General features: G+C 35.8%; 1 protein-coding gene across 1 annotated transcript in view; it reads left to right on the top strand.

Moving 5' to 3' along the window:
- Diaph3 (diaphanous related formin 3) overlaps positions 1 to 26,070 on the top strand; it is a 479,227-nt gene that overhangs the window by 114,139 nt on the left and 339,018 nt on the right. Inside the window, exons 6-7 of the mRNA XM_010636939.2 lie at positions 19,309 to 19,383; positions 19,472 to 19,541. Coding sequence (XP_010635241.1) covers positions 19,309 to 19,383; positions 19,472 to 19,541 — 145 coding nt within the window. The remainder of the gene's footprint in view (positions 1 to 19,308; positions 19,384 to 19,471; positions 19,542 to 26,070) is intronic.

The following is a 26,070-nucleotide window of genomic DNA, read 5'->3' as shown; positions in this document are numbered from 1 at the left end:
GGGATTTGAGTGGGTTTTCCATGGGGTATGAAAGACAAGTGAGGTGAGATGAGGTGTGACTACAGCCAGTGCTGTAGATGTGGTCCTGGCTGTAGAACTGAGATGAAGGAAATCAGTAAAATGATATATCATAGAAGCTATGGAAAACTTTCCTTTTGGTAGATTAAAAATATTAGTAGCGTGCATTTTTTAAAAATGGGAGTTTTGGGGTTTTTTTTTTCAGAAAGATGTACCTAATTTCAAGATTGTTTTCCAATAAATCAGAAAGCATAATGTAGACTTAATATTCTTTCTTTCTTCTCCCTTTAGACACTGCCATATATCTCTGGATGTGCTTTGTATTATTTATGTCTTAATTATCACTCAGCCTCCATAATCTTTGTGATACATAATATTGCTTATTAAAGGAATACTTGCTGAAAATTTCCTCTAATTTTAGACTATTTTGCTGTCCTTTTAAAAAGCTCTTTAAAGCTTTGAAAGGAATATTAATGAAAAGTACCCTGGAAGAAACTAGATATTAATGTCTTCAAATATATGCTACCTTGATGTTTTTAGAGGAAAAGCCATTATTTCACAGTGCATTCACAGTCCTTCTAAACCTAGTATCATTTTTTGAGAAACTTTTTATAGAGGACTGAATGTTCTTTCTGTTAGGCTTCCTCTTTTGTATATTGGCATTTGTACATGTGGTAAAATGTGTTGTAAATATTTGCTTTCTAAGTTAAACTTTGCCTGTATTTTAAAAGCTTTGACTTTAAATGCAAAGTTAACAATAAAAGTAGAGCACACTGAAAATTTAGTAATTTCTTTTAACAGGCCAATGTGTATTTTCTGTAGATGGTGAATAAGAAATGTTCAGTTCAATTTATAGTTGACCTGAAAGGTCCTAGAGTCATAGTCTCCTAGTCTATTTTAAAGAATTACACACACACACACACACACACACACACACGCACATACACACGTGTGTGTGTTTGTATCCATTCCTGTCTATTTAAAATAAAATGTAGATTGTTGTTTGAATAGCCAAGATCGATTTCTTTAAAGAAATATATCTTATTAACATTTAAAGTCAGTCACAATGTAACATAGGGCTCAAAACCTTTGTTTCTTAAATAGAGGAGTTATTTATGTATCTTTCTGTATGTATGTGCTGTTGAAAACTCTGCTGGCTTACCAACGTGTGGCTGGTAAGCACTTGAAATGGGGCTGGCAACCGACTTAGATGAAATGACTATAAAATGAATATTTTGGACCTTTGCTGCTTATATTCAAAGATAACAGGCAGAAAATGAAAGTGTGACATAGAACTAATTTTTTGAGATCAGCTCATTGTTTAAAAGGCAACAACAAAAATAAAAGTTATGCCATAACAATGAAAGAAATTTGCATTAAGCTTTTGTTATTTTTCATGGATATAAAGGTGAAGTATAAGAAACTTTCTTTTTAAGTGTATTTGCCTGTTTTCTGAGAATGTAAACCTTGTGTTCAAGGCTATAACATTTGGAGTACCTCTACAAGGTTGAATAGAAATTACTCATTTGAACTGTGATCCAGTAGAACTTTCTACAAAGACAATAATTTTTGTCTCTGCTGTTCAGTATGGTAGCCACTCACCACATACGGTGATTAGGCAATTTAAGTGTAGCTAGTATGACTGAGGAATGGCATATGAACTTGAAATAGTCACATGTGGCTAATGGATATTGTATGGGATGATATTTTTAGAGATCAGAAATTTACTTTTCTTGTGCTGGTTTTGAGACCTTGCATGCTTAAGTCTTTGTCTGTGGCTATTTTTCTTATGCTATGAATTTCTGGGAAGGAAGATGAAGTATAATAAATGGATTTAAATGAGACAATAGGGAAATTAATGCATGAAATGAAATACGTAGCTCATTTTGCATGATAAGAGCTCAAGTAATGGAGTATCTTTATGCCTTGTCTTGTTTCAGAAGTAGATCCTGTGCAAGGATTTCTCCTTGTCTTAAGATTGCTGAGATTCCATTTGATGAGAAATGTTTAGCATTCATTCAAGAATAAATGGTTCCACAAGCTCTTACCTCATTAAATCCTTAAGTATATGCTAGGATAACCTGCCACTAGTCTAGAGGGCATAATTTAATCTATGAAAGTTCTGCGCTACATACACAGTAAGAGATGAGGGGCATTGGAGAGAGGGAGGGAAGGATAGAGAGAGGGAGGGAGGGAGGGAGAGACAGAGACAAATGTAGAAACTAAGTAAATAAATTAAGTAAAAGGTAAGGAACTGAGAGGGATAAATAGAGAGCTTTCTGATGTAGGGTTATCACTGAAAGTCTTTTTGAGATTGTGAAGTTTAAAAGCCAGAAGAGACAGGGAACTAGTTGAGAGAGGCTGGGTAGCGAGCGGTACTGGGTCCATAGCAAGTCTTGAGCAGCAGAAACTATGGTGGGAAAACAGTGTGACAGGTGTGGAGAAAAGAGGTCAACAGAGGTGGGTGATGGACAAATCACTAGTGATCTTGAAGGTCCTGGCATGGAAATTGATTGGATTTTTATTTTAAGGAAATGGAAGGCTACTGAAGAACTTCAAGCAGGAGATTAACTGTTCTGATTTGACTTTTTCAAAGACTCCTCCTTGCTGATGCAGGGAGTATGGGTTGGAGGGAGGAGATTGTGGACAGGGAGATGAGACAGCAGCAGTAGTCACAGTGATGATGAGTGGTATGGGTAAGGATTGTATTGGTGATAGGGTAAGAAGTGGGTAGACTTTGCAGGTAAATTGTCAATGCAAACTGAAGGACCTACTCTTGGGTTGGTTTGGTGTGTGGGTGGAAGGAGAGAATCCAAAATAATATGTAGCTTTTTGACTTTTGTAAATTGGTAGGTAGTAGTGCTCTTAACTAGGATAGAGGAAAATGGTGCTTGTTACTGTTTTGATGCATTTTGGAGAAGAAAAGTATGACTATCCCATACAAAACATTTAGTTTGATGTGTCTAAGAGTTTATACTTTGAAACATCAAGGAAGCAGATTTGTGAGTCTGGAGCTTAGTGGAAAGATGTGCATTGGAGATATTTATCAATTGTTTATATGCAGACTTGTGCATAAATCCCTGAGAACTGATGAGATCTCTTGGGAAGGTTGCTGGTGTATAGATATGGGGTGCAAAAATATAGTATGGTGCTCAGAACCAGCTGTGAGAGACTCTAGGCCTAGAAAGAGTCAAGAAATACATTCTTCAGAAAAGGAGGAAGAGTCAGAAGAGATTGGAATTAGCCTGTGAGGGCACAGAAAGCTGGTTTCCTGAATCAAACAAAGGAAGAATGTTTCAGAAGAAGAAAATGGCAAATTACATAGAAAACTGCTAAAAGGTCAGTCAAGATAATACTGTGGAATTGTCAACAGGAGTGTTTTTGATAACCTTTGAATAAGGCAATTGTTGGTAGTCTTGGTGGCAAAAGCTGGACTGAAGAGGGATTGAATGGATGAATGTCTAAGAATAGGTGCTAACCATGTTATGTGTGTGATGAAACTGTATGGAACCTTTTGCTACAAAAGGAAAGAAATGGGCACTAATGGGAGTTGTATCTGGGTTCAGATGTATGGAACTCAGTGAGGAATGGAGAAATTCAGAATCTCATTAGTGAGATTTCAAAGAAGGAAATTTGACGTGGCCCCTGAAACATGAAATTGTTTTAATTGTTAGAATAAGACACAGTTCTGGGGGCTGTGTGCCCCATGAGTTGAGGCACAGAAGTAGTACTGAAGTTTATAGAATTAAGGACAGCTTATAGAATTAAGGTTGATCTAACTAGTATGGGGAAGTAGCTGCAAGTATTTTAGATGGGAACAGATTATGGAAGGCTTGAAATGTGACCACAATTTCTTTTCCTCATATGTTGGTTGTCAAATTAGTATATAAGATGAATAATTTAGTTAATACTGCCATGAACTAATGATATTAGATTTGATATTACGAAAGATATTTATTAATACTTGTTTCAAACTGGGTATTTCTTTTTGTACAATATTTTTTATTAAGGAAGTTAAAATTTGATTATACCATATGGTAGCAGATGTCATCTTAAATTGTACTCTTACTGTATTTTCATCTATAGGTCAAAAACTCACTTCTTATGCAATGTTTCTCTCTATTACTATGAATCCTGTTTTCATTTTATTTTGAATATTCTCTGTTGATATTTTATGCTTTTATATGGTAGCTAAAATTGGAGAGAATAGATTATTAAATTTGTCATTTCACCATCTCATCTAATAGTTCATGGAATGAAAGTGGCTACTTTTAGATATATAATTTCTTCAAAAAGTAATTTTTCCAGAAAAAATACCTATTAGCAATTATACTTTGAAGTTTCGTAATTTTTACTACTAAGCCTTCTTCAGTTTCTGATTTCTAAGTCTGCCTCTATAATTTAGTGTAATTTTTGTGGCTAGACCATTGAATGGATGTAGGTATATGTTTCCTTTGCCCTACAGGACCTGCCATAATTGCTTTGTACTCCCCCCTAGAAGTATTCATTTTAAGTAGTTAGTCACCTTGCTAAGGGTAGGTGAAAAAGAAAGCTTAAAATAAGCTATAATTATATTCAGCATTGGTGATATATTACTCTGACAGAGGAATGTAAATTGGATCTGGATATTATTCAGTATTAAAGCTGACCTTGTGAGTTTAAGGTATGAAATTTGTTAGTTTGTCACATGTGTTCAATGATGTATCCCCCCCTTTTAAAAAGCATCTTACGTTGATTTGTAGCAAAATCCTTTTATGTTTCCCTAGGCATTCATGTAAGATTATTTTTTGGATAATTAAAACTAAATATTTTTCTTGTTTTGAAGATATGAGTTCATTATAAGAAAGTAACTTCGATAATATACCAAAGCAGAATGAAGGAAAATGTTTAATGCCTACTTAGACACTGTAAATTTGTGTGAGGTAGGAAAGTGAGAGTACATATGTCCACAAACAGATCTTTGTATCTAATGCTTTTGGTTGGTTATTTGAAAAATTGGTTAAAGGATGAAATCCAAAATAAGAACATTTTTAAAATTCAAAGAATAATCACTCTTTTCGGGACAGTTTATGGAACCCAAACCTTTTCTTGGAATAGGGAAAGGCTGATTGCATAAGCCACACCCATTATACAATGTCTCCTGGGGTTCATATATTACACTGGAACAGGATTTGGGGCTCTCATAAAGTAAGAGAATTATTCTATCTTTTTTTAAAAAAATACATTTGATGTTATCATTAATTTACAGTTGTGCCCACATCTATTTCTAAAGCAATTAAAAAATAATCTTTTTTAAGCTTTTCCAAAGCCTTAGGCTTACTGTAGAAATAGCAACCGTTTTCTGTCATATTACTTGTTTATGTGACTTAACTAATATTATAGAACAGTACAACTGTGAAGAACAAATTTGAAAATAGCCTGCACTAATACGTGGTAGGAGCAGAAGCATGTGGGTATATTAGTAAGTAGAACATTAGCCTTGAGAATTAATGGCCCCAGAATATCAAGGTGTGCTTCACACGTGGGCTGGAATAAACAGCAGGTAACTGACTGACCTGAGAAGAATGTGTGTCTTTAGCTATATAGACTTGAACACATTTGCTGTATGTCTTAGTCACTTTCCTCATTGCTGGGATACAATATCTGACATCCACAACTTGAAAGGTTTATTTGGCTCACAGTTTGTAAAGGCTTCAGATCACGGACATCTGGCTCCAAGGCAGGGTAGCGTGTCAGAGGGGCATGGCAGAGGAGAGCTGTTCAAGGAAAGGCAGACAGGACCTGAGAGATCAAGGCAGTAGCCGGGGAGGAAGACAGTCTTCCAGGCCATGCCCCCAGTGACCAATCCCTTCTGTCAAAACTCCACCTCCTGATGTTTCCCATCTCCTATTTTATTTATGGTCTGTGTTTTACCACCATTTCTCCTTTAATTCTTTTACAATCAGGGCTTTATTCTCATAGAATTATTAATAAGTTTTACTTGAATTCATTTCTGTATAGTTCCTTTTGGTCCTTATTTTACATAACCTAATTTTAGCAGTTGATTCTTTATTTTTTTGTTCGTTTGTTTTGTTTTGCTTTTGGTACCAGGGATTGAACTCGGGTCCTTGCACTTGCAAGGCAGGCCACTGAACCACTGAGCTAAATCCCCGGCCCTAGCAGTTGATTCTTGATTCTCCTATTGAAACTTTCTTTTTCGTTATGGTTTTTTTTGAAAAAAGGTCAGATTTACAGTACTTGGTACTCAACTTTGTGCTGTTACTGCCTTTTTCTCCAGTGCTTTGCCTGTTCTCTCATTTAATAGTGAACAGTTGAGACTTGCACTTTTGAAAAGATGGAACATCCTGTTCCTTCTGCTAAACATAACTAAAATCTTGGACATTATTTATGAAGCGTATCAAAAGCCAGGAAGCCTAGGAAACTTAGAATCCAAGGAATAATATTGTGTTGTTTGCTGTGTGTGTCTGTGTGTGAGTGTGTGTGTGTGTTTGTGTGTGTGTGTGTGTGTGTGTGCGGGCATCAGAGTACAACCCAAAAAGTCCCAACAAACCCTTCTCCTTTTAAACCAAAAGCCTAGAAACAGGCAGTCAACAGGATAGAAAACTTTGACAGCCTGTCTGCCAAACACCACAGAAGAAACCTGCAGCCCTGTCTCCACCCACACTATCAGAATTCAAAATGGGAAGCCAGATTGCTATACCCAGAAAATAGTAGTGGTGCCAGAAAAGGCCTCTAGAGGCAGCACCTTCACCACCACCTAGTGATAGGTGTCCCCATTCTCTACCCGCAACGTGGTGCCAGTCGAGGTCTCATGATGAACATAGTGACGTGCAGAGGACTGTAAAGTTGATTATGCCCAAAGCAGGCTGTGGAGAGTCAGCCCCACAATTGCCTTGCCTTGAGAAGTGAGTCTGGCTGAAGCCTATGTGCCCAGGTCCAAATAATGAGGAATTCGTACCTAAATTCCATTCCCACAACTAAAACCTTAAGACTAAGAAGGACAGTGTTCTAATTACAATCCTCTATTTGGTCTATTCCATTCCTAATTTGAGAATGCTTTGTCATGTCTTTATGAGCCTTGTTTACATTAATTTCCATAGAAACCGCATGTTGCCTTTACCCCAACTGATTGCCAATGAAAGTCAGTGCCTGGGACCGTGCAGCACCTTTGTAGGTTGTGCTGGCATTGGTGGTCCTGGCTACCCGCTTTCTCTCTTAGTTCTGTATCTTAGTGTATTTATTTCTCGGGCCTGTGTTGTATATTGGGCAGGTGGGTGCTGGAACCTGATTACAGGGGTCTCTGACAGTGAAGCATTCCTCCTTCTCCCTGCCAGGGGCAGATCAGCAGAATCCTACCAGGAAGCCCAGACTCCACCCAGGCCTAACCTATATCAAGGAACTCCTCAGGGAGTTGCTGATTATGTAAAAACAACTCTGGGAAAGAGCCAGTGGGGAAGGTAATCAAGTCTGGAAGACTTACAAAGTGAAGTAGTGTCTGCAAAGCAGGGGAATGGTGAATGTATAGCACATTAGTCAGTTGGTATTGACAGAAAAGAAAGGATGAATTAGTAGCCAGAGGGGAAGCAGAATTGAGGGATGGTTAGGCAAGAAGGTGGGTATAGTGGAAAGATTTGTAGGAAAAGAATCAATGGAGAGAAAGAAATTATAGATAAAAGAGAAATAAGTGCTGGGATTACACTGAAGATTTGTGGGTAAATGTGTTAAGAATAGGAAAACACATATGTTTCTCTGGACAGGCAGGTCAAGTCTGGGTAGAACAAAATGGGTTTTCTTGATGAAGAGGACAGCCTAGTGGTTCTGAATGCCTGGCTTCACTCTTTCACTGAAGGCAAGGGAACAGTCATGTGTGATGAGTGCTGGAGGTGAGGGTGATTTACGAAGTTGATGGTTTTGGTGAAGCATGGAACAAAATAGAATATGAGTAAAAACACTGGAGACCCATTTGAAATTGGAAAATGAGCAAATAATAATGCAAAGCAGTAGTTCTTAACTTAAATTCTGCTTAGTGCAAGCACTCTCCTTGTAAAAAATAGTTTATCCAAGCTTCCCTGTTCCTTCATATCTGAATGATAAAGCAGAGATATTCTGCTTTCAGATAAAAGCAAGTTGAGCTTAAGTACTGTGGTTAACCCTCTTTGGTCAACTCTGAGATGTGTTTTACAGACACTGAGAGCTGTGAGGGGCCCAGGATAGATTTGTGTGGAGTGTGCTGATGGGATAAGTGAGTGCACAGAAAAAGGAGACTGAGAGAACGTTGGTGTCAGCTGCTCCTTGGCTACAGATTGGTCAGAGGAATATGGATACAGCAAACAACACAAAAATGACCCCAAGTTCAAGGCCAAACTGTGCAGCAAATGAATATCCAAAATTTAAGAAACCAGATTTCATACTTATAAAGTCATCCAAAGAAAGAAGCAGCACGTAAGTTGGAGGGGATTCCTATAAATCAGTGCCTCCTAGCAAAAGAGAGATAAAAACAGTTGAGGACTTGAGGCAACTATGGCTTTTTCATTAGGTATGGCTAACTTTGGTTGTTTTATGTGAGCTTGCTTGCTTGCTTGCTTGCTTGCTTTCTTTCTTTCTTTAAAGTGTGTGTGATGTGAGGAGGAAAAGGAGATGAATTAGAGAAATTAAATCTTAGATTTGGAGGATGAGTAACTTTTCTATGAAAAATTAGTACAAGACAGAAAATCAGTAAAGGTAGAGCTCAAGACCTTCATGTAGAATGATGTAATAAATATTTTTAGTATCTTTAATCCTACAACAACAGAATATTGAGTCTTTTCATACACTCCTATATCAAGATTAATCGTATCTGAAGCCACAGTTCATCAAGTTCATTAGTTCAACATACTGAGTATGTTCCCTCACCACATAGGACTCAAACTAGAAAATTAGTAGGAGAAAGATTTCAGAAACATCTCCAAATACATGGAAGCCAACTAGACTTCTAAGTAATCTTTGGGTGAAGGATGTTTTAAGAAAATAAAATATACACTGATGAAAATAGCACATTTAAAAATTTGTGGGATACATCAAAAGCAGTGCTCAAGGGAAATTTGTAGTGTTGAACACACTAGAAAGAAAGAAAATGTTTAAATCAACAATCTTTGCTACCACCTCAGGAATCTTGTTAAATGGCGAGGAGAGCAAAGTAAACAAAGCAAGTAGAGGAAAGGAAATAATGAAGACAGGACTAGAAAATAATTAAATTTAATTAGAAATAATGAAAGAAGGAGCTGGTTGTTTGAAATGATTAAGAAAATTTGCAAGCCTATACGAACATTGATTAAAACAACAGAAAAGCAGCCAATATTGCAAATTAATTGGGATATTACTACAGACTCTGAAATAATCAACAAGGTAATAAGGGAGCACTGGTGCTATAGTTTGGCTCTGGTGTAAGTGGTCCTCCAAGGTTTCACATGGTGGACACTTGGTCCTTAGTGTAGTAATGTTGGCAGGTGGTATGGAACCTTTAATATGCAGGGCCCAAGGCAAGGTTAGTTGGTCCTTGGGGCATTGTCTCTGGAGCAGGGGTTGGGGTACTTGTGAGGTTTGAGTTGGTTCCTGGAAAGAAGATGACACAGAATAATAAACCTGGTTCTTCCCCTTGCTCTGGCTTCCTGTCATGCCATATGATTTCTCTGTGTTGTATATCACATCATGCGCTCCTGTTATTTTGATGCCATTTACCAGTGGGCCTCAAACATGTGCCACCAGCAATTGAACACATCGGGCTATTCAGTATTGAACTTTCAGACTGCAAATTGTGAGGCAAATGAACTTTTTTTGTGATGTACCCAGCCTCAGGTATTTTGTTAAAGTAACAAAAAATGGACTAGTATAACTGAATAGGTTTATACATGCAAGTTTGACAATCTAGTTGAAATAGATAAATTCTTTAAAAAGCATGAGCTACCACAGGGACTAGAAATTTAGATGACCCTATGAGTATTGAGGAAATTAAATTCCTACTTTGAAAATCCCCTCAAATGTCTTTGTGTGTAAATGTTATCACTAGAGAGGTCTTGTACACATTTAAAGTAGATCTAATCCCCATTTTATAGTCTTTCTCAGGAAGGAGAAAGAACAGGGAATAAGCCACAGATTTATCTTATGAATTTGTTATTATCTGATAGTTAAACCGGAGAGATAGTGCCAAAATAAATAATGATGGGAACCCCAAATTTGTAGACTAATTTCCATCCTGGAGAGAGACACAAAAACACTGTTACTGACAAACCAAAGAAGAAAAGTCCTATCACATTGATGGACATAGAATGATTGTACAGCAAAATTTAATACCTATTCATGATAAAAACTCAGAAAACAGGAGTGATGAGTGTTCTGAGTTAAAAATGTCCACAAAACATGTTTAAGATCTAATCTATCTGTGCCTTTCTTAAATTGAGTCATGGTGTAAGTAGTTAATATGTGGTCATAAGAGAGTACTGTATTCTCTTGATCAACACTTATAAGAAAAGAGAGTGACACCAAATCCCATGTGGTGACTGGAACACAGGAGCACCAAGGAGGGACCCTTTCACCAAAAGCCATGGGAACACGAAACTAATGACTTCTTCATCTTGGACACGCAAGCTCTGGAAATAGAAGTGAGTCAGTTTATTATTTTAAATCATTCACATTGTAGTACTTTGGTGTGGCAACCCTAGGAAAAGTGTTACACACAGAGAGGAACATTCTCAAATTTAGATATTAGCAGAAGTCCTACAGGTAGTACTTATATACAATGATGAAAGAGTCAATGCTTTCCCCCTAAGACTGAAAACAAAACAAGGATGATCTGTTCTTGCTACCATATTCACCAGAGCTAGAAGTTATAGCCAGAGTTGAGGGAAGAACAGTAAATGAAAAGGATACAAATCACAAAGGAGGAGACAAAGCAGCTCCTATTTATATATAGCCTGAAAATTTTAAAAGACCTCTTAGAACTTATCAAGAGCTCAACACAGTTGCCAAATTGAAGACAAATGTACAAAACACATTTCATTTCTATATACTAGCAATGAATTTATGGAAAATGAACCTAAAATACATCATCATTTATAATTTCTCAAAAATACTCAACTCTAATTATGTACAGGACTTTTATAGTGAGAACTACAAAATACTAATAAAAAAAATCAAAGGAGATCCAAAAAAATGGAGAGCTATCCCATGCTTATGAATAAAGTGACTCAGTTCCACTTGCTTTTTCATTCTTTTTGTGAGCACAACACAATTCCATGAAGTTGTAGGACTGCAGTTTCTTTCTCGCTTTCAGCTGAATACCATTCCCAGCTGTAGCATTTACCTACATTCCTGACACTTGACCCTTTTCTTCTTTTTTCAAACCAGCAAATATCAATAGAGTCCCACTCATGGTTTGAATCTACCAGTTCATTCATCTGTCTAATCCATTTGAACTGTAATTTTCTATGAGTCATGTGATTTCATTTGACTAACTGGAAAATCTAGGATAATCTTCAGATCATTTGATTAACAACTTTTTTCCCCCTTCTGATATGTGAGGGAGGATATTTATAAGTTGTAGGAGTTGAATGTTTACATCTTTTGGTGAGGAGGAGGATTACTGTACCTACTACACATGCCTCATTTTTTTCTGTTGCTCATGGCATTGTAACCATTTTCAGCACCCAGACTTTCCTACCTGTTTGGTTTCATAGCTACAGGTTGGGTTTAGTGCAGGCAATATTTTTTATGCTTTATGTCCCCATGCATGTCCCCTCCTGTTCAGAAATCTTTCTTCCTTTGTATGGCTTCACCTTTGAGACTCAGATGAGAAGTCATCTGCTTTGAAGTTCCTCGAGAGATACTTATTGTACTTGCTGTCCCCATACCACTATGATTATAGCCATTATTAAATTAGTCTGTTATCCTTTCCAGGGCAGAGAACATATTTTGTTCTTTTTTTTTCTCATACTTAATGCAGTATTAAGCACACTGTGAGCCCCCAAAAAGACTGCATAACTTTGCTAAATAACACATTTTTAGTAGTAATGTAGCATCACCCTTTGAGCGGCATTCAAGTACTACAGTGTGATGTAGGACAGGAACTCCGGTTTCCTCATCCTTTATTTGCTATGGATAGATACAAGTTTCCAGCATGAGGGTTGAAGCAGGATGGGTTATGCTGCAACGATGATACCATCCTGTGTTTTTCTCCACATTTTTAAAGGGCACAAGCCTAGGGATCAGCATACTTAACTGCTGTTGCAAAGTGACCATAACTTTTTTTTTCTGCACATTCCTTTCATTATATGTAACAATTGAGGGGGAATCAAGTTTCCTTCTAAACTGTTTATTGAGTGCTTAATCTATCCCTGTGCTAGTCCATAAGAAATGATTCTTATTCTCAAGGAATTTGCGCTGAGTGAGATTGACCTTATGGTCTGATAGGTTTCTTCTACTTCTGATAAATCTATGATGCATTTGTCATTCTTAAGACACCCAAGAAGAAAGGTAATAACTTTAAGCAAAACAGAATAAGGGTGGGAGAGTCACTGTGGAAAATAAGACTTCACATTTCTGTGTTTTCCTTTTAGGCAGGAGGCAAATCTTGTGATGAGACTGTTGTCTCCATTGCTCACTGAAGTGATTGGCTGTATTTGCTTTTTAAAACCAATAAGATGTCAGAATCCACCTACACACTTTTGATTTTATCCTCTTTCTCTGCAAGAAATAAGGGAATTTCAAAACCTAAGCTGCTTTCGAACATTTAAAGGTGGTTTGAACACTGTAATTCTAGAGACCTGTTCTTCCTTTCCCTTTTGCTCTTTCTGTTTCTTTCCCTCTACAAAATTTCTCTTACGTGTTTACCTCCTCTTTTTTCCTACATTGAGACTCCGACTTGGAAGTGCTACATGGTCTTATACTTAGATGTTAATAAAAGGCAATTAAAAGCAAAGTGTTTGATATCTTCCATTATAGAATTTTAAAAGGCAGATGCTTGTGTTCACATTTAGCATAATAGTTTTTGCCCTTTGAAACCAATTTGTTCTAATACAAATGTCATACTGATTTTGTCATTTCTATTCATGGGGCAGAAACATTTACAAAGTGCTTGTTCATTCATGGATGCAGTTTGTAGTTAAGCCACATAATGCCTGATGGCACTATGCTGACAGGCACTGAACAAATAGTGTAGGTTTTGTTTCCTGAAGATAGATCATTTATAGATCCCTTGATAATGTTTTTCCAGGTTATTTCTTACAGTGAAGATGAGAAATTTCTCACTTTTTGGAAAGCTATGGATTTCAATAAACCTCTGTCAAGACTGCAGACCTGCTTACTCAGTATCACTTTTTATCTTGAACATCCTTAGCCAGAAGATAGTAAGTGATGTTTGTACCCCGTCCTTAAAGATAATATTTTTGAAAGTAGGAGGGCTGGAGTGTAGGCACCTGAGAGGATGGGGTTGTGAATGACAAACTGTTAGTGCAACAATATTTTGGCCTTGGAGTTAAAAAAAGAAGAAAACTGGGATAATTTTTATGCATATTTAATTTGTTTTTAGAATTGCTTTTTCAGTTAGTAATCAGTTTTATGTTTATGTTTAAACATACTGCTCCTTTAGTTACCAGCAGTTTTAGTTTTCTCTCCCTGTACTTTGTCCCGCTTTTATTTTTGTTATGTTTTTAAGTGCACTTTACAGTGTTGCTCACTTATGAGATTTTATGATGTTACTGAGAAATAAATTCCCATAATGAATTAAAAGATTATAATGCAAAGTGATTTGGTATAATGCATCCTGCCATGCAGCCTTAATACGTCTTGTTTTATACAAATTAGTTTTTATGTAATATACATGAGTGGGCGTAAATTATATTTTAATGATTCGTATTCTGTAGTTTAGAAGAGAGGTATCTAGTGGGTCTAGAAATAGTTGATTTGAGACCTTCTGTGGGCCCCATTATTGTAGTTATAATTGTTAGGGGGTGATAAATTTTAAATAGCTATATTGTATTATTAATTACTCAGATCAGAAAACTTACTGATTTACATGGATTGATATTCCTCCTAAATTTTATAATATATCAGAAAATAAGCATATTAAATGCAATAAAGACTTTGTTATATTAATATGATTTAAAATTATTTTGTATAGTTTGGTGTAAGGCAGTTTTGGGAATATAACTTTATTCTGTGCAGTGATTGAAGGTGATAGAAGTATAAAAAGCTCTACATCATTTATATTAGCTTTAGAATATCTGTATGGATATACTTTTGAATACAGAGATGGTTGAAAATTCACTTCAAACAAAATACTGAAGGCCCACTGGGAAGTACTAACATAAGAGGGTCTGATGAACACAGACTCTCCATGCATCTCAATACCAGCTAAAGCTCTCCAATTACTCCTCACATGTTTGATTTCAAGCTTCCCTGCTGCATGTGCACTAAGAATAAATACAGAATAGGGTGTCAACAAGGCAAACAGTTAAGCAGATGCTGTAGGTATTTTTGTGAAACATGAAAGCAGGATTTGAAATGCCTACAGGTGATCTGTCTGTTGCTGATAGAGAACAGTAAACTCTTCATGTTTGAAATAGCTTCTTCGTTTGAAAACAGCAACTTCTCCTTTGCGTTTTTCCTCATCTTTATCGTAATAGCTAAATCTTTTGTGGAGAAATCTTTCCTGTTTATGTCCATTCTTGACTCAATCATTCCAAAGCTTTTTCTGGGGCAGAGAAGGGATTGGTAAAGTAGTCTTACTGTAGCTTGCCAATCTCAATGGCAAATGAAATGAAATTTCCTCCTTAGAAAGACATTTTCATTTTTTTTCTGTCATCAATTTTGAAAATTTATGAGCAGCCAAGCTGTGCTTACAGAGTGCGCAAATGAGGAAGATTCATTTTTATTGTTTTTATTTATTTTTAAATTTTATTAGTACATGTTTGTGATATACAATGATTATTACATTCATTGTAGGAACTTGGTACATGTACATAACACATCTCATTCTTTATTTTTCCCTTCCCTTCCCTCTAGCCTTCTTTTACTTTTGCCAGTGTCAGATTCGTTTTATTTTAATTTTTTTTCATTTTATTGAGTTTATTGGTACTTTTTAAGTGTACAGTATAGTTACATTCATCATTGGGATCTTATACCTTTACATGTTGATTTATTTTAAACAATGTGTTTTTTAAACAATTTTTTTTTCACTGATGAGAACTTAAAAATTGTGAATGGAGTGCTGTGCTGTGTAATATTGATACATATATAAATGTTTAAAGATGGTTGTTTAAACATGTCTGTCTTTTCAAATATTTATTGTTTCTTTTTGTTAAAAATAGTTAAAATCCTTTCTTCTGGCATTTGGAGATGTCTAGTACATAATTGTTATATGTAATTACTCAGTAATAGCACACTAAAACTTCTGCTATTACCTAACTGTGATTTGTTAACCTTTCCCATTCTTCCTTCCCTCTACCTACTCTTACCAATCACTAGTAACCCCCATTCTACTTGCAACTTTTATGAGACCAAGTTTTCTAAATTGCACATATAAAATCACTTGATAGTTGTCTTTCTGTGCCTGGCTTATTTCACTTAACATAGTGATCTTTAAGTTCATTTGTGTTGTCTCTAATGCTAGGACACTTAGGTTTCTATGTTTTAGCTACTTTGAATAGGCTGCATATGGGAGTGCAACTGTCTCTTCAACATAATGCTTTTATTTTCTTTGGATATATACCCAGTGTGCATGTGTGGTGGGGTTGCTGGTTCTATTTTTCCATTTATGAGGAACCTCCATACTATTTTCCATAGTGGTTGTGCTAATTACCATTCCTATCAACAGGTGCAAATGTTGTTTTCCCTCTACATCCTTGCCAGCACTGTTGTCTTTTATTTTTTGAATTTGTTTTCATAGTACTATGGCTTGAACCAGGGCCTTCACCTGAGCTGCATCCCCAGACTTTTTATTATTTTGAGACATGATCTCACTAAGTTGCTAAGTTGCCCAGGCTGGGCTTGAACTTGTGATCCTTCTGTCTTAGCCTCCCAGAGTGCTGGGATTATAACTGTATGCCACCATGCCTTATTTCTTTTATCTTTTTGGTAATAGCCATTCTTACTGGGAGGAGGTGATATCTTAGTGCTGTTTTGACTTGCATTTCCCTGATGATTAGTGATGTTGAACATTTTTTCATATACCCATTGGCTATTTGTATGTCTTCTTTTTATAACCATCTTTAAGTCTGTTGCCCACTTCTTAGTTGGTTGTATTTTTGCTGTTGAGTTTGCAGAATTCCTTATGTAACCTGAATATTACCCCTTGCAAGATATATAGTTTGTGAATACTTTCTTTCATTCATTAGATTATCTCTTCATGATGATTATTCTTTCTTTGCTGTGCAGGTACTTTTTAGTTTGAGTTTCATTTGTCTGTTTTTGATTTTGTTTCTGTGCTTTTGTTATCTTCTTGAAAAAAATTCCTGCCCATTTCAATATCCTCCAGTATTTCCTCTATGCTTTTTTTTTTAAAAGAAGCTGCGTAGTTTTATTACTATTTTTAAGTCTTTAATCCATTTAGAGTTGGTTGTTGTGAATTGCGAGAGATGGGAGTCCAGTTTCATTCTTCTGCATATGGATACCTCATTTTACAAACACTCTTTATTGAAAAGACTTTCAGGCTGGGGATTTAGCTCAGTGGTTCTACCACCTGCCTTGCAAGCAGAAGGTTCTGAGTTTGTTCCCCTGTACCAAAAACAAAAACAAAAAAACACTGTGTGTTATTAGTAACCTTACTGAAAATTGATTGTTGATCAATTTGGTTGTTGTGTGGGTTTACTTCTGGACTCTCCATTCTTTTCCATTGGTGTGTTTGTCTGTCTTTATAACCACTATCATGCTATTTTGATTATTACAGCTTTTCTTCTCATTTTTAAAAATTGAAAATGTGTATGTTAAATAAGAAAATAGTATTTTCTAGTATGTGACTTTAATTTTTTTATTTTTTGTGATTTCCTATTTTGATTATTTGTTGAAATTCTGTGTCTACAATCTTACTATTTAAACACACATATAAACATAAACATGTTTACAAACAAAGGTACATGTACAAGTCCTATTACTTCTTTTTGTTTCCTCCATATTTTTTTGGAGGCAGATTATAACCATTATTTTTAATTTGCCAAGGTTTCCAAATTACTACAGAAATGATATATAATCAGGGTGAACTGCTATCTAGTAGTAGTGATGTTCTTGTTACTTACATACCATAATTGTATCAGCAGGTTTATGAAACAGGTGTAGTCAGGATGGAAATACTCATGGAAACAGATGATTTTTAGTCAAAATGGATAAACGATCTAAACATTAGAAACCCTTAACCTGGTGGAAGACAAAATAGGTAAAACTCTTGAAGATATAGGTGTAGACAAAGATTTCCTGAACAAACCCCAGATGTACAAGAAATAACACAGGAATCAACAAATGAGATCACATCAAATTAAAAAGCTTCTGCACAGCAAAATAAACCACTAATAGAGTGAAAAGACAACCTGTATAATGGGAAACATTTTTTTGCCAGCTACTCTTCAGACGAAACACTAATATCTAGACTGTGTAAAGAACTAAAAAAAATTAGACTCCCACAAATTTAAAGACCGAATTAAGAATGGCCATTTAAAGTGATTACTTCTCAGATGAAGAAATGCAAATGACTAATAAATACATGAAAAAATATTAAAAATCTTTGGACATTTGAGAAATGCAAAGTAATTCAACACTGAGATTCTGTCTCACTCCAGAAAGAATGGTTACCATCAAGATGTCAACCAACAGCAAATGCTGGTGAGTTTGTGGGGATAAAGAAACCCTTTTGTATTGTTGGTGGAAGTGTAAACTAGTACAAATACTATGGAAATCAGCATGGCGATTCCTTAAAACACTAAAAGTAGAAAATCTTTTTTGGGTACTTGGGATTGAACTCTGGACGTTGGCCTTGCTTGCAAGGCAGGGTGCGGAACCATTGAGCTAAATACCATGGCCTCCAAATTTTATTTGACCCAGGTATTCTCCCCTGTATGTACAGTATCTTCCCCAAAGACTTAAAGGTATCATCCCACAGTGATTATGCATACCTATGTTGATAGCATGATTTATAGTAGCTGCATCTTGAAAACAGCTTATATATGTCCATCAACAGACAAATGGATAAAGAAAGTGTGGTATTTATACACAGTGGAGTATTACCCTGCCATAAAATAAACTTGAGTCATTGGTAGGTAAATAGTTAACAGCTTGATATCATAATGTTAAGGGAAGCAACTCAGACTCGGAAGCTTAAATATCACATGGTTTCTCTTATATGAAAAAAGACACATACACAGATATGTGTGTATATGTGTTTATATATCTAAATAGAAGGTAGTTAATAGGCAAAAAGAGAGGGAGAAATGTGTTGTCACGCAATGTGGATAATGTATTTAAAATTATATCTTAACAGCACAGTTGTCTTTCATGTTTTGCATGTTCTTTGGCTTATTTTCCTGGATTTCAATCTGTACATTTAATAACTAACTTTATAAGGTCTTATAAATAAATGAATCTTGTGTTAGAAAAATAAAAGGAAGTGGAGGGTGAGGGACAAGAAGGGAACTGAAATGTGTTATGTACATGTACCAATCCCTAGAGTGAATGTAATCATTATGTACTGCAAACTTTTAAAAATGCAACTGAATGCTGAAACAGGAAATTCTTAACATTTATAAACATGCATTTTAATCATAAGTAAAATTCTCTTAAAACATCCCTTTCATGTTGCTTACTTTTTCTCATATTTTTTATGTTAGTCTGCATTATTCTTACATCTTCACTGAACTCTACTCTTTAGAATAGTTCAAAACCAGGCTTAGCCGGTGTTGTGCTTGTCCATGTTTTTTAGCAGATGGATGGTGGATAAAGCTTTGCTTGGTAGCTTTTGCTAATTTCTGGATTGTGAGCACTTGTCTTACTTGTGGATAAAATATGTCACTGAACATGGAGCCCCGAGGAGATGGACACAGTCAGCTCTCACAAGCCAATGCAAGCTGAATTTAGCACACCATTGGCTTTCTCTGTCTTTGCTCCCTTATTTCACTTCTAAGGTCATGTGTCATAAGGGATTTTTATATTTGGTGCTCTTCTTATGTTTTGGTTATTATTGTGGAATACTTGTCGGTCTCTAGCATTATCATGGTATTCCAAACTAGGACACTGACAATGTCTAACTACTTTTATTCCTTTCCTTTTTTTCAGTTGGGTGGAGAGTTTTGGACATGAAGGACTTGGATTATTATTAGACATTTTGGAAAAACTGCTTAGTGGGAAAATGTAAGTATTATAAATAATTTTTTATTTATAATATACATTTGTGTATTTAATTATAATTCTAATACTAGTATTTTTTATGTTAATACAGCCAAGACAGAATTGTAAAGAAGAATCAACACAAAGTCATTCAGTGTCTAAAGGCCTTGATGAATACTCAGGTATGCATATAGGTAATAATTAGTATTTGTCATTACCAGTTCTTAAGTGAATTAGTTTTGTACTGTCAAATTTTATATACATTAAAGATACCCTTTTCAGTGCATAATGGAAAAAGTATTGAATCCGAGTCTAGTCTTGAATGAAACCAACTCTTGCAACAGGAGAGACGGGATTGAATGAACCCTTTTGTAGTGCTGAACTGTCCATATATAGGTGAATTCTTTTTTCACCACCCTTTCCCTCTCCTCTTTCCTTTTGTGACCCTCCTTTTGTTTCTTTTTCCCCTCCTTGAATTTTTAAAAGTTCCTTATGAATCAACTTTAAAGTAATATATAAGCTGTATGTCGGGGGAGACGTCTACTCCCAACTACTCAGGTTGAGTTAGATGGATGTTGAGCATGAGACCAGTCTTGTCAACATACCTGCCTAAAAACTAAAGCAAAAATGTAATTATTAGATACAGTTTCCAATTACCAGGGTCAATTACCAAATAGTCAATTTGTTCTTATAATTTATTTAAGAATTTATAATCTATAATAAAATTAATGTAAGGTTAAATGATCAGGGTTCAAGAAATGGAACAATGATTCCTAATACAAGTATTATTCTGACCAAGAATAATTTATAATATTTGTAGGATTTTTGTTTTTTTTTTCCCTCATTGAGTTTATTGGTACATTTTAGGTATAGTACAGTTACTTATAATCTATAATAAAATTAATGTAAGGTTAAATGATCAGGGTTCAAGAAATGGAACAATGATTCCTAATACAAGTATTATTCTGACCAAGAATAATTTATAATATTTGTAGGATTTTTGTTTTTTTTTTCCCTCATTGAGTTTATTGGTACATTTTAGGTATACAGTACAGTTACATTCATTATTGCGATCTTATACCTTCACATGATAAGTCTTGGTTCTCATTTTTGCCCTTGTTCCTGCTCTTCCTTCATCCCCTCCTCCCCTCACCATTTGCAAACATTTTATTTCCATTTTTTCATTTTATCGTATTTTTTTTCCTTTCTCTTATTACCTTTCCCCTACCCTTCTGGATTTTTATATTTAAAGAGAATGTGTCAGAAGGGAGAAATCCTTTAGCTCTTTACTGAAATTTATTTATCTAATAGTGTTTCTTTTCTTTTTTTCTCATGTACTGTTAATTGCTGAAATTAGGGATATCTTCTCCTTTTTAGTTTCTACAATTAAACATATATACCTCTTGAAATAATAATAATAGGTAAGTCATAATATATATTTTAATTGCTTTTTTCAGAGGAGGAGATTTTATCAATGATAATGTGATGAGTTTTGTTGTATAAAAAAACTATCTGTACTTCTGATTAATTTTAATGTTTAATATTTCTCCTTACTGTATTAAATTTCAGGAGGGCTATGTACGGAAGGTGCTAGTATATGCTAGGATTTGTTTTTTCTTTTTTATTAACTATAGTAGATATATTTTCTAAATATTTGTATGCTATTGAATTTTTATGTACTATATTTTAAACATTTTCTGGAGTTAAGTATTCTATTTTTAACCAATGAAATGTTTTTCCTTTCTTATCCCTTCAAATCAGATATAATCATTCTCAAGTAAAATATCTGATATAAAAATCACAATCTCTTTTTATACTGATCTTACTATTCTTTAATAATTAGAGTTTAGACATATTAGTGTTTTTTGTATAATTCAAGAATAAATGAATAGTTAAAAAATAAACTCATGATAGGGAATTGATCTTTCCCTGTGTATTTATCATGAAAACCCTCTAAAGTGAGATTACAGAAATTGGAAATTTCATTGGTAATGGAAAGGACAAGAGTAAAGAAAACCACAGGGGCATGTGGATCATAATTTGAATTTTAAAAGCATATATCAGGTTAAAGTGCTATGGTATTTGTATAAGTTACTTTCCCTTTGCTAGGACAAAATACTCAAAACCTGTAATTTAAAGGAGATTTTTTTGCGTGGGTGGTTCACAGTTTTGTAGGGTTCAGTCCATGGTTGGCTTGTTCCAAGGCAGAAACACTATTGTTGGATGGCCTGATGGAAGATAGTTGCTTAATCCATGATGATCAGGAAGCAGAGAAAGAAGGGAGAAAAGGAGAGAGTGAGGAGAAAAGAAAGTAGAGTAGGGAGTGAGAGCAGGAGTGAAAGAGAGAGAGAGAGACTATATAAATGCATGAGAGAGAGAGAGAGAGAGAGAGATCACACCCAAAGACATGACCTTACTGATTGCCTCCTTTACCTAGGAACTACCTTTAAACAGCACATTCAACTATGAACTCATGAATGGATTAATCCATTGATAAATATAATATCTCCATGATCCAATCACCTTTCGAAAGTCCACCTCTGAATGTTATGTTAATTTTGGGGGGAACATTTTAGATCTTAACTATAACATTCCATCCCTAGTCTCCTAAAAATTCCTGCCCATTTAATTATGTAAAATGCTTCTTGTCCATATCTAAGGATCATCAGAATCTTAACAAGTTCTGGTATTGCTCAAAAGTACAATTCCAAAATTTCTTCTGAGGCTCAAAACAAACTCTTATCTGTAAGCCCCTGTAAAAGTAAAAAAGAAAATTCAATACTTTCAGCATATAGTGGCAAAGGATAAACATTCCCATTCCTAAGAGGAGAAATAGAGGCATAGAAAGGAAGTCTTGACCAAAACAAGACTAAAACCAGCTAGGCAAATATTAAGTCCTGTAACTCCATCTCCAACATGTGGTAGTGAAATATGAACTTCAGAGGGCTTGGACATCCTCACCCCTATGGCCTAGCTGGTTACAGCGCAGATGACCTCTCTCTCCTACTGGACTCTCTTACAGCATGTGGTTTTTCCCTGGCAGAAACTCCACATACTGTGACTTTGGCTTAACTCTCAAATTTTTATGCATCACACTCTTAAGGATTACTTGTAGAGACTGTACCCCTGTCACACATTTTTGCCTGATCTCTTAGATATTCTTCTAAAATCTGGATGGAAGCCTTCGTAAACTCAAAACACTTGCACTTTGCATGCCTGAAAAACTAGCCTCTTAGGGACTATGCCAAGATTGGCCACCAGCTCAAGTAGTATCCAGGCCCCTTTGGAATACTGTTGCAGTGGCCTCGTAAGTGCCTGGATGGCTAAACTCAAGATACGCATTTCCCTAGAAGCTTTAAGTGAGCAGGGTGCCATGGGGCTTTATTTGCAAAGGAAAGTCTCTTTAAAGAGCTTACCCTTTTACACTCTTGAGCTTAAGATGAGTGAAATCTGTCCAATTCCTGAGATTCCTTCAAGGAATCTTTGTTGTTGTTCAGGTGCAAAGTACTTGGCTTTTGATTGGCTCTAAAAGTTTCAGCAGTCATACCTTCTATGGTCTCAACTTTATACTAAACAGCTTTACACTTAACAGTTTTTCACATGTTTTGCCTGTACTTTTTGCTCCTGACTCTCACTGTAAATCTGGCTGAAATCAGCCAACAGAACCCATGTCACAACTTTAACATTAGGCTGCCTTGAAATTTCTTCTGCCAGATTAATTAGTCTTCCACCTTTAAATTCAGGCACCCAGGATGTCTTAGGACATTAGCAGAATGTACATAATTTTTTATCAAAATGTAACACACAATACCTCTCCTCTGGTTTCTAATAGAGTTCTCATTCCCAGCTGAAACCTTATGAGATTGGTCTTTAAAACTGTCCACATTTGCATTTCCCAGCAGAATCTCCTATCAAATCCTGCCTCAGCATTCTAAAACTCTTCTAGCTGGCACCTCTAAACTTTTCTAAAGTCCTCCCAGAATCTAGTGCAAAAGGCCACTTGAACCACAATGGTCAGGTACAGTAAAGCAACAACCCCTAGGTACCAGTTTTCTGTATTACATTTTTGTCACTGGGACAGAGTACCCAGCACCCGCAACTTTTTATTTTTCCTCACGGTTTCAGTTCATAAGCTGACTGCAAGGTAGGAATGCATGGTGGAAAGGCGTGGCAGAGAAAAGCTGCTCTATTCATGGCAAATGCAGAAAAACAAAAGCGGGAGGGTAGAGAGTGTAGGGAATCAAGGGGGAAGAGAGAAGACAGGGGAAAAGAAAAGAAGAGACAGTGAGCAGAGGGGAAAGGGAGAGGAAAGGGAGAGGAAAGGGAAGAAGAGATGGTAGCAGAGAGGAGAGGGAAGGAAGAGAAGAGAGAAGAAAGTGCCTTCAAAGGCGTGCTTCCGCGATTTGCCTCCTTTCCTGGGCCCCATTCCTAAAAGCACATTCAAGTATGAACTCATCAGTGGATCATTCCACAGATAAGCATAGCACCCCATAATCAAATCACCTCCAGTGTTCCCACCTGGGAACACATGAGACTGTAAGGGAACAGTTTATATCTAAAGCATAACATATATAGATGATGATATTCCTACTCTGAGATTGAATTTCAGGAAGAGTGCACTTTATGTTCTTTTGTAGTTTATTATCTTATAATAGATTTATTGCTTATAGTTTGTATATGTAGAGCTATAAAACACTGCATTTACATTTGATACTGTCAACCATCTTAATGATACATCCCCCAAGCTAATACTTAGGGTCAGTAATGTCTGAACTCTAAACTTAACATGTAAAAGTTTTGATCAAACCCCTCCTGCCTGCACCCTCATATGGTTGATATTTTTCCAAACTTCATTTGATTACATGTATAAGTACAAAATTTATTAAACCTATGAAGTCTTTCTGGGAGTCTATTGAATGATGAAAACACAGACTTTCAGAGAAAAAAATGTGGAACCTTATTTGTAACTAATATTTAAGTCATAAATATGAACAAATTTGGTAACATTATATGAAAGTTAGTTTTCATAACAATTGGACTAAAGTATTTTTTTAGATGGATGAAGATTTTGAATTCTTGGGGGAAAATAAAAAGTTGAAAGGCTAACTTACTCAAATTTAAAGATAACCAAAACAATTTGTTTTAATTAATTAATTTTTTAACATGTGACCACAAATAAGGGTGGCTTATTCCTGTAGCAAGCCCTTTCTCACATTCTCTCCATGACTTGGATAAAACCATAGTAAGTAGTTGCTCACCACCATTATATTCCTGTAATGTGGGCTTAAATATTGGGTATCAACTTTAATGGCTGGAAAACCCATCTATTAGGTAACAATAGGCCTCATGTAGAATACAAGGGGAATCTGGCATTGGTCCTTAGTTTAGAACAGGCCAGTTATCATATTACCCAGAGTGGGTCCTTGCGTTTCAGGAAAGATACAGCCTTAGACCTTCCAAATTTTGTCATTCATCTATAACCTGTAATAGCCTTCATTAAAAGCCCTGAAATGCTAGTACTGGTAAATTGACTATTTCTCATATAGAGCCAACAATTTTTATGTTTTGCTTTCTTTTATAAATAACTAAATATAAGTAATTATATACAATTAGATAACAATTCTATGTTTAGTTATAGTTACTCAGAAGTGGTAATCTGGCCTCATTCCAGTCTGAAGATGAGCACTACATATTTGTACATTAGCAAAATCAGAGAATCCTGCCTAGGATGGGATTTGGGGTTTACCATACCTGATACTTAAAACCATGAAATCAGAGAGTACTGATATTTTATCCTCCACACTCTATAGTTTAGATCATAGGCTTAACAGAGAAGGTGGGTAGTTCCACTTGGAGGAAACTGTTATGTGAGTTGTTTTGAGTGGCTGTTGGATCCATGTGATACTGATATAGGAGGCACAGCTAGGTGGGAGGAGATGCTAGAGACAAGTTTTTTCAATCCTGAGCCCTTTGGTACTTGGTAATCATTGACTGATATATGACTTTCTGAATCAGTTCTGAATGGTACCTGTTAAGTTGCTAACAATTCACTGGAATGATTACTGAGACACACTCCAGTTTCTGACTCTATGCATGCTTATTCATTCTCTAGTTGCAGTTGTGAAACAGCTCAGGGCATCACAAAAGTGAGCATTCCTTGACTAGATTGGTTGTCTCTCTGTAACCTCCCATTCCTGTTGAGACAGAGAAGTCCAGTCCTGTACTGAGGCCCTTGCCTGGTCTGCTTGTACTTCCTTCATTGTATCTGTGTTCATTAGATAGTGCTTTAAAACAAATGCAGTGTTTCAGCACAGTGAGAAGTGTTCTTTATTACAAGTGTCATATACAAGATAAGAAAGTTATATTGGATTTGGTAATAATGCAAACACTTGGTTCTAAGCTTGTTATAGATTTGACTTTGGTATTTATAAATACTTCTAATTTTGAGCTTCATCTGATATGTTTATAACTGGAATCAAGGCCCCTTTTTAGTGCTGAGTTATAACTCTGATCAATTTTTCACTCTTTAGAAGAATCCCCTGGTATGCACGAGAGGCAAACAGTATAGTTTATTGCTTCTGGTCATCCTTTGTATTTTGATGCTTTCATACAGTATAAGTAAACCGAAGTGGTGTATACTTGGATGTAGCTTCATGACAGAAGCCAAGAGACTTTATCCTTATCCTAAATCATCCTGTGTGTGTGTGTGTG

This window comes from Fukomys damarensis, unplaced genomic scaffold (genome assembly GCF_012274545.1).
Source record: "Fukomys damarensis isolate Sample0158 unplaced genomic scaffold, DMR_v1.0_HiC HiC_scaffold_38, whole genome shotgun sequence".
In the NCBI taxonomy this organism is placed as follows: Eukaryota; Metazoa; Chordata; class Mammalia; order Rodentia; family Bathyergidae; genus Fukomys; species Fukomys damarensis.
Note: the sequence above shows the minus strand (reverse complement) of the source record. Positions and strands in the feature narration are given on the sequence as shown.